The following is an 18,342-nucleotide window of genomic DNA, read 5'->3' on the forward strand; positions in this document are numbered from 1 at the left end:
GATCCTGTGTATTGCAAGACCCTAGCCAAGTGTCTAAACTGTGTGTGATCTCTCCTTCAGGACTATTACGGAATTCCGTTTGCCACTCCTACCACTCCGATTACTGGAAGGGAAGCAAGCTTGACGAATAATCCATACTCTGGTAAGAGATTTGAGGGTGGATGTTGAAAATGCACGGGGGCTAAATTGGCGCGGAGCCTCAAAGTCCAAAACTTCCAACAACAAAAAAAAAGTTCTCTCCCTCCTTCTCTTTGCAGGGGACCTCACCAAATTTGGCCGAGGGGACGCGTCCTCGCCAGCCCCAGCTACCACCCTGGCACAACCTCAGCAGAGCCAAACCCAGACCCACCACACCACGCAGCAGACATTCCTAAACCCGGCCTTGCCACCCGGTTACAGCTACACCAGTCTGCCGTACTACGCAGGTGTCCCCGGCCTCCCCAACACCTTTCAGTACGGGCCTGCCATGTTTGCTGTGAGTATAATCTCCCTTGGCGCCTGGGTGAACAACCAGAGGACCTAGATTTAAAACCATCGGCAAAAGATCTTGTGGGGGGTTGGGGGAGGGATTATGAGGGAACATTTTTCACTGCGCGTGTTGTCGGGATCAGGAATGCTCCACCTGGAAAGGTGGTGGAAGCTGATTCAATGTTACGGACATTCTCCCTGAATTGAACCCCACTGTGCTATAGTCATTTTTACAACAGGGAGACAACACTGGAAACGTTCAGCCGGTCAAGGCAACTGTGGAGAGAGAATAACAGTTAACATTTCAACTCCAATAAATTCTCCTCGGCGATCGCTTTTTAACTCAACAAATTGCCCTACTGCCTCCAAGGGCGGTGGAAACCGGTTCCAAACTTTCAAAAGGGATTTGGATAAATACTGGGAAAGGGCGATGGGATATGAACGTCGGGGTGGGGTGGCGGTCTGTGGTAGCTCTTTGCGAGCCAGCACAGACACCATGGGTCGAAAGTATCATTCTGTGACTTAAAACATTAATTCTACCTTGTTTTTTTTTTCTCTCTCCCTCTCTCTGCACAGATGCTGTCTGACCCGCTGAGCGTTTGTAGCATGTCCGATTTCCGCAGTATTTTGCTTTCCTTTCCGTACATTATATTCACATCGCTTGCCTTTATTTTTTAATAACTGCTTCCCGAATCCTTACTGCTTCCATGAAGTTTATGGGGCAGTTTTTCCTGTTCCTGCTTCCCGGGGCCTCTGAAATGCCCAGGGGGATTCAAACAGGACGAGCGGGCTGGCACACATGCCCACAAGGAAGTTCGCTCCGTTTTCTGGTCAGTTCAATTACTGATGGCAATTCGGAATTCCCCGGGGACAGGCAAATCTGCCCCTTGGTTCTATAGACTTAATTTGTGCTGAATGTATTCCTTGCCCTCATGTTGTTTTCTCCCCGCTTCCCCCTCATAGGGACAAAAGTAGGCCAGAGTTAACATGCAGGTGCAGCAAGCTATTGGAACACAAGAACTAGGAGAAGGAGCAGGCCATTCGTCCCCTCGCGCCTGCTCTCCCATTCAATAAGGTCATGGCTGATCTGATTGTGGCCAGGTTGGGCCTGTACTCATTGGAATTTAGAAGAATGAGAGGTGATCTTATTGAAATACGTAAGATTCTGAGGAGGCTTGCCAGGGAGGGTGCTGAGAGGGTGTTTCCCCTCATGGGGAAATTGAGAACTAGGGGGCACAGTTTCTAAATAAGGGGGTCGCCCATTTACGATGGAGACGAGGAGAAATTTATTCTGAGGGTCGTGAATCTTTAGACTTATTTACCCCGGAGAACTGTGGGTGCTGGGTCATTGAATATGTTCAAGATTGAGATTGCTGGACTGTTGGGGATTAGATGGGAAAGTGGAGTTGAGGTAGGCGATCAGCCGTCTTATTGAATGGTGTCGAGTGGCCTCCTGTTACATTATTTCACCCATTGAGCTTGCTTTGCCCTTTTGCAAATAGTGTAGCATTCCTTGTGTTTCCTTTAATCCCACTGCCCTTTTTTCTCTCTGCCCCTCACATTCCCAAGTGAATGAGTGTCTCCCTCCGATTCCTCAGTCAAGTTCAGGGACTGTGTTCCCTCAGCTATGCGTGAATCAACGTTTCTCATCCTTGCTGGTGCCAAACTTGGATTCTGCTGTAGCTGCTGTCTGCTTGTTGAGGTGTATTTTCAGGGGCACTTGATAGCCTAGACAGTGGGGCTATTCAGCCTTGGAAGAGGGGGGCATCTCGACGCTCATCCCGTCCATACCTGACGTCCACATGTATACTTTCCATCATGGATTGCCATCAGGGACTTTGAGATTTGCTTTCCTCTCTAGGCCCAGGAGCACAGTCTCATTACAGTACCCCCAACCTGCTGCCTTGTGACAATCCGCACTTGAGCATGGACCAAGAATTGAACCCTGTAACCTTGATGGTCAGTAGGGCTCCGCTGTACACTTGGGGCAGCTTTGTCTAAAATTTTTGATTTGGGCTAGACGAGGGTAACATACCATGACAACAGATCTCCTCGAGAGGAGTCGCTGCAAGCAGCAGCAGTGCATCTTCACATGAAATGGCTAGTCGGAGGTCAGTCTCCTGTTCGTCATATTTAACTGCTGCAAATTACCTGCCCCTTTAAGACCATTATCCCTTTAAGAATCGGTCTAGAGGGTCTGACACAGCTGACTGTAGCTGGGATTACACAGGCGAGTTCAGTTGTGAACTTCAGGCTCCCAGTGAGTTAACCAAATGTGCCGCTCTGGCGTGCGCTGGGCATTGGCCAGGCGCTGGACGTTGTGTGAGGTTTGCTGACTGGCGTGTGGGTCCGTTTTATTTGCCACAGGTCCCTCCTACGTCGTCGAAGCAGCACGGCGTGAATGTGAACGCGCCGGCCACCGCCTTTCAGCAGGCGAGCGGATACGGAACGCACGGATACAGCACTGGTAAGTGACGCCCGCCGAACCATTCCTCATTCGCCCACCGAGCTGTTAAACCACATCTGGCAACTTCTGAGCCGCGACACAGCCTTCGGTCAAGGTCCAGCGTGAGAGCTTCGAGGTGGAATCCTAGCTTAAGGAACCTCAGCTACTCTGGAGCAGTGTAAACTTCGAGGGGAACTGATAACAGGGTTGCTAGTGTGCCAATTGAGAGATTATTCTGGATTAGGGAGGACCAGGGGTCACCAGTTGGAACTATATAGAAGTAGGAATGGGCTGGATATTGGGGCTGTGCCTCGAATACATAGCTGACTGGTACAGTCAGTGCTGACTCTGTCTCTCTAGCTTCAAGAAGGAGCTGGACGAGTTCTTGAGCGGACTAGAGATCACATAGCGAAGGGAAGCGTCTCTATCGACAGGACCTGGCCCGTCAAATCTCCTTGTTTGGTTACCTGAGAGGGTTGGTGAGGAATTTTCCTTGAGCGTGTGTTCCTGTGAGAGGCATCTATTTGTGATGCTCCAGCCGAACGTGGAGGGTGGGCCAGCTGGGCCTCGCCCTGCCCGTCAGTTTGGGACGGTCACAGATCATTTCGGGGACCTGAGCTTAAAAGCGAGAGGTTAAATTGTAATTCGGCTCCCTTGGCAACAGTGCAGCACTGGTAGGATGATGGCAGTGCCTGGCTGCTTCAGCCAGGAACTGCCAACTTCTGCTCATGGGAGTTGTGGAATTACTGACGATGGAGGGCAAGGAGAAAAAGGAAGTGTTTGAATTTGGGGATTGCTCGTTGGGGGGCCTCGCTGGTTTGTCGTGACTGACTTGAGGTCGGAATGCTGTTAACCTTACTAACAAGGTGTTCGAGCCCCACTCCGGTCCACTGCATTTTGAAGTGCAGCCCTACCGATGCAAAGTTAAAGCGAAGACATCCCTGCCCCCCCCCCCGCCCCCCACACAGCTTTGAAGAACACTAAGCTTCCCTGCTGTTCCCGGCCAACACTTCACCCACAGCCCACTCCAACGTCAGATCAACTGGTCACTCTGTGCTTGCTGAAGGGATCACCCACCCGATCAGCAGAACCTCCTCCTGCGCTCTTCAGAGAATCACAGAATGGCAACAGCCCGAAGGAGGCCATTCAGCCCATCGTGTCTGTACCAGCTGTCCGCAAGAACAACTCACCTACTCCCACCTTCTCTTTCCCCCCCCCCCCCCCCCCCCCACCTTTTCCCGACAGCCCTGCAAATTTTTCTTAAGATAATTATCCAGTTCCCTGTTGAAAGTCTAGATTGAATCTGCCTCCACCACACTCTGGGGCAGTGCATTCCAGATCCTAACCGCTCACTGTGTAAAAAAAAAAAGCTGCTTCCTCATGTCGCTGTTACAACTTTTGCCAATTACGTTCAATCGGTGTCCTCTGGTTCTGGATCAATTAACCAATGGGAACAGTTTCTCTCTACCTCTGTCCAGACCCCTCATGATTTCAACCCTCCAGCTCTGCCCTTGTATGTTTTCCTCCCTTCCTTTGTTACCCCCGCTCTCTGAAACTCCTTTCCCCGAACTCCCCTACCTCCCCATTTCTCTACTTTTTTTTTCCAAAAAAGAAACTTTCGCAATATCTGCCCCATTGACCAAACATTGGGCTTCCCTCCCTCCCTCCATGACTTTTGGGAACACGGGCTAGAGGAAGCCCTTGACCCTGTTGCACGTTCAGTGAGATTATCTGATATATCACTTGACTCCATCTGCTTCCTTTTGCCACGTGTTAACAGAAACTTCATCGATCTCCGATTTTAAAAATTACCAATTGACCCAGCACCCAAATGCAGTTTGCAGAAGCCGGTTTCAAACCTCTACCTCCCTCTGCATGTGGAAGCGATCCCTAACCTCACTCCCAAAGGGCCTAGCCCTAATTTTTAGGCTACGTCCCCTAGGCCAGTGGTTCTCGCTGAGGGTCCGCAGGCTGCTGGGGTTCCATATAGACTTTCCATGGGTGTCCACAAAGTGTGTAGATGTGAGCAGCTGCCACTTGTGCAGTGCAGGGTCTCATCTGGGGAGGGGGGGCGGGGGGTTGGTGGTGAGAAAGCTTGAAGTGCTGAGAACAGCAGAAAGGTCGATGCCCGTTTCCTTAAAAGTATTCAAATGCTCTTCAGCTGCAGTATTTGAGTATTTGGTACAATTTAAATGAAGGGGCTCGGTGTTTGCTAATCCATTTGAAATTGGATTCCTCAACCCAAGAAGGTTGAGGACTGCTGTCCCAGTGGAAGACTCCCCGCACCATCGAAACCATTTCTATCTACCCGATCTGTTCTGCTCAATATCTTAGACTGCGATCAAATCGCCCCCAGCCCCCTCAATTCCAGGGAATGCAGGCCTAGTTGCTGTCGACCCCTCAACTCCACCAACTTTGAATGCCTTCTGCCTGCCCAGTCTTGGGTGCTAATTCTCATGATGCCCAAATGTGTTTGCCCAACAGTCATGCGGAAGTTCCTGCCGCACTTGCTGATGTTTGTGGGTAAACCGAATGCCAAGAGCTTGTATTCGGAAGTGCTGCGAGTGCAGCTGGAAAGTTTTGAACTGTTTGGGTCCCCTCCCCAGTTTGGGGCCGATTTGTTTTCCACCCCCCCCCCCCCCCCCCCCAAGTTGCCTGGCATTGGGCTCGTGCCTTGAGACAGCATTGTCAGGAGTGCAGCCTCCCTTTCCGCCAGCACCACAACCTGCAGCAGCAGGCAGTCCATTAAAAGATGGCTATGAGCATTGGGCTATTTTTAGGGTTGCGTAGGAAGGCGAGACGACGAACGCATTTGTAATCTGTTTACATAGAATTTGCACAGTGGCCATTCGGCCCAGCTGGTTTATGCTCAGGGTGAGCCTCGTCTCATCCTCTCAGCATATCCTTCTATTCCTTTCTCCCTCGTGTGTTTATCCAGCTTCCCCTTAAATGTATCTCTGCTATTCCCCTCAACCGCTCCCTGTGGTAGCGAGTTTCACATTCTCACCACTCTCCGGGGAAAGAAGTTTCTCCTGAATTCCTGATTGGATTTATTAGTCTTACATTGATGACCCCCTAGTTCTGGTCTCCCCCACAAGTGGGAACAACATCTCTACGTCTAGAGATCGAAACCCTTTTTCATCATTTTAATGACCTCTATCAGGTCACCTCTCGGCCTTCTCCGTTCTAGAGCCTGTTCCGTCTTTTCTGGTAGTTGCAGCTTCATCCTCGTAAATCTTCTTTGCGCCTTCTCGAGTTTCCTCTTCAAGTCCTTGTCGTCTGGAGTGAGTTGTTCATTGCACTTTTTCTTTTTAAAATGTTTTGGCATTTTAGCTGGTGTGTCAGTGACTTCAAGCAACACGGGTGTCCCAGACATCTCAGGATCTGTGTACAGTAAGACCCAACAGGTAAGTGTGCCAACAGCATTCGGAAGATGACTGAAATCTGTTAGTTTTTAAAACCAACTCTCTTGGCCAAGAAGTAGAATGAGAATCCTGTGTCCTATTTTTTTTTTTTTTAAGAGGTCATGATCTCCGCATAAAGTAAGTTGTCGGGGCCACAAGCAATTGAGTGAGGTGTGGGAGGGGAAGATTTGGGGTTTCTGTACTTGCATTTGGCATTGGGAGGCTCTTGGACTCTATCCCTTTCCTTTTAAGCAAGCAACACCTTTGGGTATCTGGAAGGGTACGGTAATTGGAGTATGGTGGTGGTATCTTGAGGGCATGACTTCCTTCTAATTTACAGTCCAAAGCAAAATACTGCAGACGCTGGAAATCTGAAATAAAAGCAGACGGCGCTGGAAATACTTAGCGGGTCAGGCGGCATCTGTGGAGAGAGCAACAGTTAACGTTTTGGGTCGATGACCTCTCGGCAGAACGTTCTAACTGGTCACTCAACCCGTGTTGAAGTCCGGCTGTGGAATTGAGCCTATAATCCGACGCCGCGGTGCAGGCCTGAGGGACTGCTGCCTTGCCAGCGATGCCCTCTTTCAGGCAAGATGTTAAACCAAGCCCTACCGCCCACTCGTGGGCGTGATAGGTCCTATGACGCCAGAGAGAGAGAGAGAGCAAGAGAAGAGGGCTGGGAGTATGAGCTGAGTCATGAGAATGTGCCGCAAGACACTGGGTGCTGTGGTTTGAAAGGAGAGTGGTTGGAGTGAGGGGTGGGGGGGGAAAGGAGCGCATTCATTTGCTTCGGACTTGACCTTTAACCTTTTTGGTTTCTCTTCCGCCCCAGTCTTTCGAGAAGCAGGGCTTTCACACTGGAACTCCAGCAGCCTCATTCAACCTGCCCTCCGCTCTGGGCAGCGCGGGCCCCGTGAACCCAGCCACCGCTGCTGGCTATCCTCCTCCGTTCATGCACATCCTGGCGCCTCACCAGCAGCAGATGCACTCGCAGATCCTGCATCTCCAACAGGATGGCCAGGTAATTAAAAAGGCTGATTGCCGGTCTTTTATGTCGAGAGGGTTAGAATGCAAAGGATCGAAGTTCTGTTATGGCTCTGCAGAGCTCTGGTTAGACCCCATGCGTTAGTGCATTGTATTCCGGGCCCTGCACCTCAGGAAGGATATACTGGCCATGGAGAGGGTGCGGCACAGATTCACCAGAATGATCCCGGGGATAAAAGGGTTAAATTGAGACAGGTTGCACAGACTGTGCTTGTATTCCCCTGAGTATAGAACATTAAGGGGTGATCCTATCTGGGGGGGAGGGGGGGGTGCGGGTTAAGATGATTAAAGGATTCAATGGGGTCGACAGAAAACTCTTTCCTCTGGTGCCAGTCCAGAACCTTAAAATTCGAGCCAGGCCGTTCAGGGGTGATGTCAGGAAGCACTTCTTCACACAAAGGGGAGTGGAAATCTGGAACACTCTTTTCCCCCGAAAAGCTGTCGAAGCTGGTGAGCCATTGGAAATTTCCAAACCAATTTTTGTTAGGTTAAGGATATTGAGGGTTATTTCTGGAACCAGGGCGGGGGTAGGTGGAGTTATGATAACAGGTCAGCCAGGATCCCACTAAGTGGCAGTGGAACAGCTCGAGGGGCCTCCTCCAGTCACTACGTAGGTGCGTGCTCGTTCTGTACTCCTTGCTGATGGGTTGACAGGGCAGGAGACTTGTGACATTTCCACAGCTGTGAAGAGGGAATTGGTGAGATTGAGCTCCAGAATCACGTCGAAGGGGGCTCCAAAAGAGCATTACACCTAGTGCCACTCCCCCTGCCTTCTCCCCATAACCCTGCACGTTCTTGCTTTTCTTATAACATTCTAACTCCCATTTGAAAGCCTCGATTGAATCTGCCTCCACCGCACACAGGCAGCGCAGTCCAGACCTTAACCACTCACTGCGTGAAAAAGTTTTCCCTCATGTCACTTTTGCTTTTATCAAATTGTTTAAATCTGTGCCCTCTCGTTCTCGATCCTTTGACGAGTGGGAACAGTTCCTCCTATCTGCTCTGTCCAGACCCCTGTGTGCATACCTCTATCAAATCTCCTCCCAGGCGTCTCTTATCCAAGGAAAATAGTCCCAACTTCTCCATTCTGTCTTCAGAACTGAAGTTCCTCATCCCTGGAATCATTCTTGTGAATCTTTTCTGCGCCCTCTCTAACGCCTTCGCATCCTTCCTAAAGCATGACACCCAGAACAGGAAGCAATTCTCCAGCTGAGGCCAGGCTAATGTCTTACACAAGTTCTATATAACCCTTTGTTCTTGTACTCTGTGTGCCCCTGTTAATAAAGCCCAGGATACTGTATGCTTTATTAACTGCGCTCTCAACCTGTCCTGCCACCTTCAATGACTTATGTACATATACACCCAGGTCCCTCTGCTCCTGCACCCCCTTTAGAATTCTACTCTTTATTTTATATTGTTCTCCATGTTTTTCCTACCAAAATGAATCACTTCACATTTCTCTGCATTGAACTTCATCTGCCACTTGTCTGCCCATTTCACCAACTTGTCTATGTCCTTTTGAAGTTCTACACTATCCTCCTCACAGTACACAATGCTTCCAAGTTTCATATCATCTGCAGACTTTGAAATTGTGCCCTGTACACCAAGGTCTGGGTCATTAATATATATCGGGAAAAGCAAGGGTCCCAACACTGATCCCTGGAGAACTCCACTACAAACCTTCCTCCAGCCCGAAAAACATCCATTAACCACTGCTTTGTTTCCTGTCACTCAGCCAATTCCGTATCCATGTTGCTACCGTCCCTTTTATTCCATGAGCTACAAGTTTGCTCACAAGTCTGTTGTGCGGCACTGTATCAGACACCTTTTGGAGGTCCGTGTGCACCACATCAACATCTGGGCAGGTTGTTCACTGGAATAGCTCAATAACAAGGGGTGCCTGTTTTTAAAACAAACAAAAAAAGTGCCTAGTAAGATGGGAAGTCAGTGCAACAGATTGACTTGAGAGGTTAGAGAGTCATAGAATAAGTTACCAGGCTGAGTTTCTGGAGGGAAAGAGAAAAGGAGCCAAAGGCCCTTTTAACTCTTGTCAGCAGGTCCCAGTCCTGAGATGCTAACGCACAATCCAAACTGGCAGCATTACTGACTGAGGAGGCAGTGGCGTAGTAATCCAGCGAGGCTAATACTCTGGGGACACGGGCTCAAATCCCACCACGGCAATCTGGAATTAAAAGCTACATTAGTAATGGTGCCATGAATGGTATCATCAATTGTTGTAAAAACCCATCTGGTTCACTAATCTTTTTTAGGGAAGGAAATCTGCCATCCTTACCTGGTCTGGCCTACATGTGACTCTAGACACTCTGCAATGTGGTTGGCTCTTAACTGCCCTTTGAAATGGCCTAGCAAGCCATTCCGTTGTACAAAACTGCCACACAAAAGTTGAAAAGTAGTAAAACTGGGCAGGACATCGGGAATGACCGCTGCAAGCCCACCCTGTTGACCCTGCAAATTCCTCCTTACTGACATCTTTGCCAAAATTGGGGTTGTTTGTCCCACAGACTAGTCAAGCAGCAGCCTGACATAGTCATACTCATAGAATCATACCGTACATCCAATGTCCCAGACATCACCATCCCCTGGTATGTCCTGTCCCACAGGCAGAGGTGGCGGCACAATGGTATACAGTCAGGAGGAAGTTGCCCTGGGAGTCCTCAATCTTGACTGCAGACCCCATGAATTCACGTGGCTTCAGGTCAGACATGGGCAAGGAAACCTCCTGCTGATTACCACCTACTGCCCTCCCTCAGCTGATGAATCAGTACTCCTCCATGTTGAACATCATTTGGAAGAGGCACTGAGGGTGGCAAAGGCACAGAATGTACTCTGGGTGGGGGACTTCAATGTCCATCAGCAGGAGTGACTCATTAGCATCACTACTGACCGAGCTGGCCAAGTCCTGAAGGACATAGCTGTCAGACTGGGGGCCAACAAGAGGGGAAAAACTTACTAGACTTGGTCCTCACCAATCTACCTGTTACAGATGCATCAGACAGTATTGGCAGGAGTGACCACCGCACAGTCCTCGTGGAAACAGTCAAATCTTCACGTTGAGGATACCCTCCATCGTGTTGTGTGGCACTACCGCTGCTAAATGGGATAGATTCAGAACAGATCTGACAGCTCAAAATTGGGCTTCCATGAGGTACTGTGGGCCTCCAGCAGCAGAATTGTACTCGACCTCAATCTGTAACCTCATGACCTGGCATATCCCTCACTCTACCATTACCATCAAGCCAGGAGACCAACCCTGGTTCAGGGAAGAGTGCAGGAGGGCATGCCTTAAAAATGAGGTGTCAGCCTGGTGAAGCTACAACCCAGGACTATTTGCGTGCCAAACAGCAGAGGCAGCATGCGATAAGAGCTAAGCAATCCCACAACCAGCAAATCCGATCAAAGCTCTGCAATCTTGCCACATCCAGTTGTGAATGGTGGACAATTAAACAACTAACAGGAGGAGGTGGCTCCACAAATAACCCCATCCTCAATGATGGAGGAGCCAGTACATAAGTGAAAAAGTAAAGGCTGAAGCATTTGCAACAATCTTAAACCAGAAGTGCAGAGTTGATCCGTCTCTGCCTCCTCCTGAGGTCCCCAGCATCACAGATGCCAGTCTTCAACCAATTTGATTCACTCCACGTGATATCAAGAAACGGCTGAATGCACTGGGTACTGCAAAGGATATGTGCCCTGTCATGTCCCGGCTGTGGTACTGAGGATTTGTACTGTAGCCCCTAGCCAAGCTGTACCAGTACAGCTACAACACAGACATCTTCCCAACAATGTGGAAAATTGCCTAAGTATGTCTTGTCCACAAAAAGCAGGACAAATCCAATCTGCCCAGTTCCTGCCCAATCAGTCTATTCTCGATCATCAGCTTAGTGATGAAAGATGGTGTCGACAGTGCTGTCAAGCAGCATTTACTCCGCAATAACTTTCTCAGTTTGGATTCCGCCAGGGCTGCCTACCTCCTGACCTTGCTACAGCCATGGTCCAAACAAGGACAAAAGAGTTGAGTTCAAGAGCGACAGCGCTTGACATTAAGGCAGCAAGGAGCCCTAGCGAAATTGAAGTCACTGGGAATCGGTGAGAACTCTTGACTAGTTGGAGTCATGCCTAGCAGAAAGATAGATGGTTGTTGGAGGCCAAACTTCTAAACCGCAGAACATCACTGCAGGAGTTCCTCAGGGTAGTGTCCTCAGCCCAACCATCTTGAGCTGCTTTATCAATGACATTCCCTCCAGCATAAAGTCAGAAGTGGGGATGTTCACTGTGCAATGTTCAGCACCATTTGCAACTCCTCAGATACTGAAGCAGTCCTTGTCCACATGTAGCAAGACCTGGACAACATCCAGTCATGGGCTGATAAATGACAATTAACATTCGTGCCAGGCAATGACCATCTCCAACAAGAGAGAATCTGACAATCTCCCCCAGAAATTCAGTGGCATTACCATCACTGAATTCCCCCACCATCAACATCCTGGGGGTTACCATTGAGCGCAAAACTTAACTGGGCGAGTCATATAAATAGCGTGGCTACAGGAGCAGGTCAGAGGCTGGGAATTCTGTGGCAGTAACTCACCACCTGTCCACCATTTACAAGGCACAGGTCAGAAGTGTGTTAGAATACTCCACTTGCCTGGATGGGTGCAGCTCCAACAACACTCTGGAAGCCCGACACCATCCAGGACAAAGCAGCCCACTTGACTGGCACCCCCATCCACAAACATTCACTCTCTCCACCACTGACGCACAGTGGCAGCAGTGTGTACCATCTACAAGATGCACTGCAGAAACGCACCAAGGCTTCTTCGACAGCACCTTCCAAACCCGTGACCTTTACCACCTCGAAGGACGAGGGCAGCAGATGCATGGGAGCGTCGCCACCTGCAAGTTCTCTTCCAAGTCGCACACCATCCTGACTTGGGACTGTATCGGCCGTTCCTGCATTGTGACTGGGTCATAACTGCACTGTGGGTGTAAATACACCAGATGGACTGCAGTGGTTCAAGAAGGCAGCTCACCACCACCTTCTCGAGGACAATTGGGGATGGGTAATAAATGCTGGCCTGGCCAGTGACGCTCATGTCCCATGAAAACATTTTTTTTTTTAAAGTCCCAGTAACGAGGGAGTACTGCACTGTCAGAGGTGCCATCTTTTGGATGAGAAGTTAAACAGAAGTCCTGTCCACCCATGGCCACTATTGGACGAAGAGTAGGGAAGTTCTCTCCAGTGTCTTCAATTCATTGTGGCACGGAGGAGGCCATTTGGCCCACCGAGTCCTTGCCAGCTCTGTCGAGGAATCCAATTTGTCCCATTCCCTCATTCAGTCCCTGTAGCCCTGCAAGTTTATTCCCCCCAAGTGCCCATCCAGTTTCCTTTTGAAGTCCTTCATAGTCTCCACTTCCACCACTCGGATAGGCAGCGAGTTCCAGGTCATTACCCTCACTGCATTAACAAAGCCTTCAATCTGAGTCCCCCAGTCCTTGTATCATCAGTTAATGGGAACAGCTTTTCTTTGTCTACCTTATCTAAATCTACCATCTTGTCCACCTCGATCAAATCTCCCCTCAATATAAAATATTTATCACTCAACTAGCGTCACTTAAACAGATTATCTGGGTCATTGTCACATTGGGGTTTGTGGGAGCTGGCTGTGTGAAAATTGGCTGCCACACTTCTGACAATACAATCGTAACTACACTTTAAAACTGTATCATTGCCTGTAAAGTGCTTCAAGATATCGTGAAAGTCAGTGTAGAAATCTGAGTTCGAAGACCTGTTGGAGGCCTTCAAGATAATGTAAGGCTTTGATCGGGTAGACGTAGAGATGATGATTCCACTTGTGGGAGACCAAAACTAGGGGCCATCGGTGTAAGATAGTCACTAATAAACGCAATGGAGAATTCAGGAGAATGTGGAACTCGCTACAGTACAGCAGTGACTACACTTCAAAAGTACTTCACTGGCTGCAAAGAGCTTGGGGTGGGGGGGGGGGGGGCGGTGTCTGGTGATGGTGAAAGTCGCTATAGAAATGCAAGTCTTTCGTGAGGAGTGGTTGGAGCAGATAGCTGATGTGGGAAGCTAGATGGTACAGAAGGGAGAAAGGAATGGAATATGCTGATGGAGTGAGACAAGGGGAGGGGTGCGGAAGGAGAGGAGGCTCGTGTTGGAGCATAAACACCGGCCTGGGCCAAGTGGCCTGTTTTGTTCTGGGGATACTTCATAAAGCTTTGTAAGTTATCAAGAACAAAAACTTGCTCCTTTGCCTGAGAATACCATGTTACCTGGGCTTGTCTGCTTGGCAGTATTGGTTCAGCATTGATGGCTTCCCCCCGCCCTCCCTCAACACCTTCCCCTGCTACCCAACCAGAAATTAGACGATGTGAGGTATTGGTTGAGGTGGGGGCGGGGGGGTGCTCCAGCTGGCCACCAGGAGTCAGTGGGATGAACCATTGGACTGGCTAAGCTGGCTGGTGACGTCCTGGCTTTCTGCCAGAGACTGAAGTCAGTGTGTCAGTTCGATGCACCACTCTTGATCTATTTCAGGCTCTTAATAGCTTTTCAGCTCTGAATTCTCAGGGCAAGTTAACTAATTGCCTTGGGTCCATAACTGTGCTGCGAAGTGAAATAATCTCCAACCAGAAGCGACGTGAGAAAAGAATGTACCTGATGAGTTGTGATCCGGAACGCGCTGCCTGAAAGGGCGCTGGAAGCAGATTCAGTAGTAACTCACAAATGGGGAATAGGATAAATACCTGAAGGGGAGAAATTAGCAGGGGTTAATGGGACTAACTGAACAGCTCTTTCCAAAGTGGGCTGCCCACTCTGTTGAATCTTGATTTTCACTGGCAGCTGCAATTGTATATTGAGCGGAATTGGGCTGATCTTGGCCAAGACAGCCTGGAGGTAATGGGTGAATCCTGCTGTGCAGTGATGTCGGGATGCAAGCCAGCAGTGAATGGGGTCTTTGCTCACAGGGTGGTGGAAGAGTAGAGGAGCAGTGAACTGTCGGTGCTGGGGTGGGAAGCACAGTCCACCGGACGACTCAAAGCGATTTACAGCCAGTGAAGTACTTTTTAAAATGTAGTCACTGTAATGCAGGAAATGTGGCGGTCTGCGCACAGCAAGATCTCACACGCTGATGACCAGGTAATCCTGTTTTGGAGATATTGATTGAGGGATAATTACTGGCCAGGACTCCGGGATAAACAAACTTCCCCTGCTCCTCTTCGAAATTGGTTTTAAGGATTTTTCCTTTTACGCTCAAGCCCTGGAGTGGGACTTGAACCTTGTGACTCGGGCGTGAGAGTGCAACCAACTGAGCCGCAGCTGAACACCGCTACCGTACGTACTCGGTTACAAGGCCAGAAATGTTTGCGCGCTCAGGGTTGAAAGTGGATGCGTTTTGTAAGATTGAGGTATTTACAGCACAGAAGTGGGCCATTAACTCATTTAGTTCCACCTCTTCATCTCTCAAGTGGAAAGTCTTCATCTCTACCCTGGCCATCCCTTTAAAGACCTCTCGATCAGGTCACCCCTCAGCCTTCCCGTTTCTAGAGGAAAGACCCCCAGCGTTTCAGTCTTTCCTGATGCCATTGTGGCATCATTCAAGTAAATCGTTTGCACCTTCTCCTGTGGCTAAGGCGTGACCTTAGATGCAAGTTCCTGTTAATTTAAAGGATTGCTATTTACTCAGCTGATTTCAGTTGTCGCACACAAACCTCTCTTTATACGCAGGTCGGTGGTTGTATTTGCAGCTTGATGGTTCTGTTTGGAGTGTTGCATGCATCTGCTCCATGCTGGTCCTTCTGTACCCTCCCGGCCTCCTGCAGATCCGATTTTGGGGGCACTCTGCTCTCCTGTCTCCCCCTGCCTGCAAAGAGATGTCAATGGGGTGGCACGCTAATGTCAAACTCTGTGCAGCGATGGGCGCATGGGTTGTCTTTGCCCCCCCCCCCCCCCCCCCCCAATGCGAATTTTCAGGTGGCTCGCAGGGATTCTGTCTGCTTATCAGAAAACGGCTGGGGTTGTGGGTTGGAATGTGCCTGTTGGAAATGCTTTGGGTGACAGCTGAAGTAACAATCTTTTTTTTTTTCCCCCTCTCTCTCTCTTTTTGCTCTTTCAAGAGTGGAACAGGACAGCGTACCCAAGCCAGCAGCATTCAGCAGAAATCCCAGGGGAATAAATCCGCCTACAACAGCTCGGGCTACTGGGGTCCTAACTGAGCAGAGCCGAGGGCCCCCCTCCTTGTCCTCACCCTCGTCGGCCCCACTTTGCAACATATATCCGCTTTAAAAGAAACCGAAAGAAAAAAAAAAAGAGATTTAAGTTACAAGCGTGGCTGTAACCTCATCCACCACTGTGGTCAATCCACACCTAACGGAACAGGACATCTGTGCGAAGTTAAATAGCGAAGTTTTAAAAAAAAAAGCTCTGCGTTGTGTCTGTGATGCCCACCTTACTGTTGTATGTAATATAGAGTTTGTAATTTCTCCTCTCTGCATTCAGATAACAAGATGCTTGTTTGTTTTTTTTTTTTAAAACCCCGTCTCGCCCACCCTCCCCAGTCCCATTCCCAATGAAGGAGTTTCTCAAGACCTAGTGCGATTTTTTGATTTATCCCCGCCACACACACACACACATCCTTCCTCCTTTCTCCTTTCTTTAGGACTTCAAGTGATATGGACAATGTGGAGTTACATAGCTTCTTTGAGGTGTTTTTTTTGTACTGTGTTTCAATTCAGTGAATGATGTATCTCTTGTGTATATATAAAAAACACAAAGAACTGTAGATGGACCTGGTTTCTCACCTGCTCCCTGGCTTTTTTGTAATTAATTTCAATGACATAAAAAGTCAAAAAAGGAAGTGCATTGGACAACTTTTTTATGGGGTTTTATTTGTTCTTTGGACAGTCATATGCCACTGTAAGTATTCTATTTTTTTTTTCTCTTCTATGCAGTGCTACTTCCTGCGGCCACTGATGTGAGGAACCGTGGTGTTAACTGAATATAAATAATAAAAGTCGCAAAATGATGTGCGTATTTTAATATCAAGCCACCAGGCCTCGCCATTGTGTTGCAAGGTTTCTCGCTTTTGTCAGCTCAGGAGCTGTCTTTTATTTATTTATTTTTTTTTCCCAGCCAGTTTTTCTCGACCCAGGTCCCATTCCCCCTTGGACGCAGTGCCAGTTTCAGATTCCAGTGCTCTGCTACCCGTCCCCCCTGCCCCCACGCCCCCCCCCCGCCCCCAACCACCGTCCCCTCGCATCCTAACTGGCGCCAAGTCCCCTTTGCCCGTCTCCCCACTGTGCTTGCTGATTCGCATCAGTCTCTGTAACCTGCTGCAGCCCTACAACCCTCCGCAATCTCTGCGCTCCTCCAGTTCCGGCCTCTTGCCCATCACCCAGATTCCCATCAGTCACCATTGGAGACCGTGCCGTTCAGCTGCCTGGGCCCTCAGCTCTGGAATTTCCTCCCCTCTCTCTTTCTCTCGCTCTCCCCTTCAAGGCGCTCCTTAAAACCGACCTCTTTGACTGAGCTTTTGGTTGCCTGTGCCCACTATCTCCTTACGTGGCTCGGGGTCAAATTTTGTTTGATAACTGCTCCGGTGAATCACCTTGGGGAACGTTTTACTTTGTTAAAGGAGCTGTATTTAATAGAAGTTGTTGATGGCATTTGTGAAACCAGAAGCCGGGGACTATCCCTCTATGAATCTAAGTTGCAAGCTAATCGGAGGGATTGTCACTTGTCTGTAACCAAACCTGAGCTCCGAAATCATTCAGATGCTTTTTGCCTCTCCCTGAGAGCAGGATATGGTTCCACTGTTGCCGTCCACCACTATCCTGAAGATTAGTGGGCTGTTGGGCCACGGCCGGTGGAGTTAGGTACGTAATTGGTATCCCGAGCTTTAAAGGTCTGCCTGCCCCTTGCCATTGCTTTCCTGTTGCATGTAGCGGAATCTGTTGCCACCAGTGGCTTAGGGGCTCATGATTTTCCATCCAGAAATCTAAGCTTGCCTTGAATTAATCCTCTAATGGAGCTGTCTCATCTCACTTTTCCCAATGTCTGGAAAAATAAGGCTGCGTTCGCTGGGGCAGAGTAGGTTAAGCGGAATCTAGTCATGTTCAAAATCCCCGGAGTCAGTCTTGAGCCTGCAGCTGACTGAGACTAGAGTCGTACCCCCTGATACTCAGTGTAAGCTGCCGCCATTGTCTACCCAGGCATTTTGCGTAGAACTGACAGCATGGAAACAGGCCATTTGATCATCTGCTCCATGCCGTTGGCGCCTGTTCTTCCTTCCTTCATCTAACCCCATCAACATGTCATTCTGTTCCTTTCTCCCTTATGTACTTAGCTCGCTTCCCCTTACGCTGTTTGCATCAACCACTTCCTGTGGTAGCGGGGTAAAGCAGTTTCTCCTGAATTCCTTGCCACTATTTATGGACGATAATTCTGGTCTCCGCCAGTTGGAAACCGTTCCACGTCTACCCTATCGAACACCTTCTTAAATTTTACAGACCTCATATCAGGTCATCTCTCAAGTCTTGAGTGAATAAGCCCCAGTCAGGTCAGTCTTTTCTGATAGTTATACAGCACCGAAACAGGCCCTTCGGCCCATCGTGTCCATGCTGGCCGTCAAGCACCTATCCTAATCCCATTTTCCAGCACTTGGCCCGTAGCCTTGTATGCTATGGTGTTTCAAGTGCTCATCTAAATACTACTAAAATGTTGAGGGTTCCTGCTTCTACCACCTCTTCAGGTAGTGTGTTCCAGATTCCAACCACTCTCTGGGTGAAAACATTTTTCTTCAAATCCCCTCTAAACCTCCTGCCCCTTACTTTAACTTAAATCTATGCCCCCTGGTTATTGATCCCTCCGCTAAGGGAAAAAGTTTCTTCCGATCTATCCTATCAATGCCCCTCATAATTTTGTACAGCTCAATCATGTCCTTC

The 18,342-nt window shown here is 49.1% G+C and overlaps 1 protein-coding gene across 14 annotated transcripts in view; it reads left to right on the plus strand.

Moving 5' to 3' along the window:
• The window catches only part of ubap2l (ubiquitin associated protein 2-like), a 71,103-nt gene extending 54,659 nt beyond the window's left edge, over nt 1-16,444 (plus strand). For all 14 annotated transcript variants that reach the window (XM_068022420.1, XM_068022425.1, XM_068022429.1 and 11 more), the window contains 6 exons: nt 61-142; nt 258-475; nt 2,836-2,935; nt 6,248-6,321; nt 7,151-7,339; nt 15,517-16,444. In XM_068022420.1, the coding sequence (XP_067878521.1) occupies nt 61-142; nt 258-475; nt 2,836-2,935; nt 6,248-6,321; nt 7,151-7,339; nt 15,517-15,615 (762 nt within the window). In that variant the 3' untranslated portion in view covers nt 15,616-16,444. The remainder of the gene's footprint in view (nt 1-60; nt 143-257; nt 476-2,835; nt 2,936-6,247; nt 6,322-7,150; nt 7,340-15,516) is intronic.
• Nucleotides 16,445-18,342: the final 1,898 nt, after the last annotated feature.

Source organism: Heterodontus francisci, chromosome 46 (genome assembly GCF_036365525.1).
Source record: "Heterodontus francisci isolate sHetFra1 chromosome 46, sHetFra1.hap1, whole genome shotgun sequence".
Taxonomy (NCBI): Eukaryota; Metazoa; Chordata; class Chondrichthyes; order Heterodontiformes; family Heterodontidae; genus Heterodontus; species Heterodontus francisci.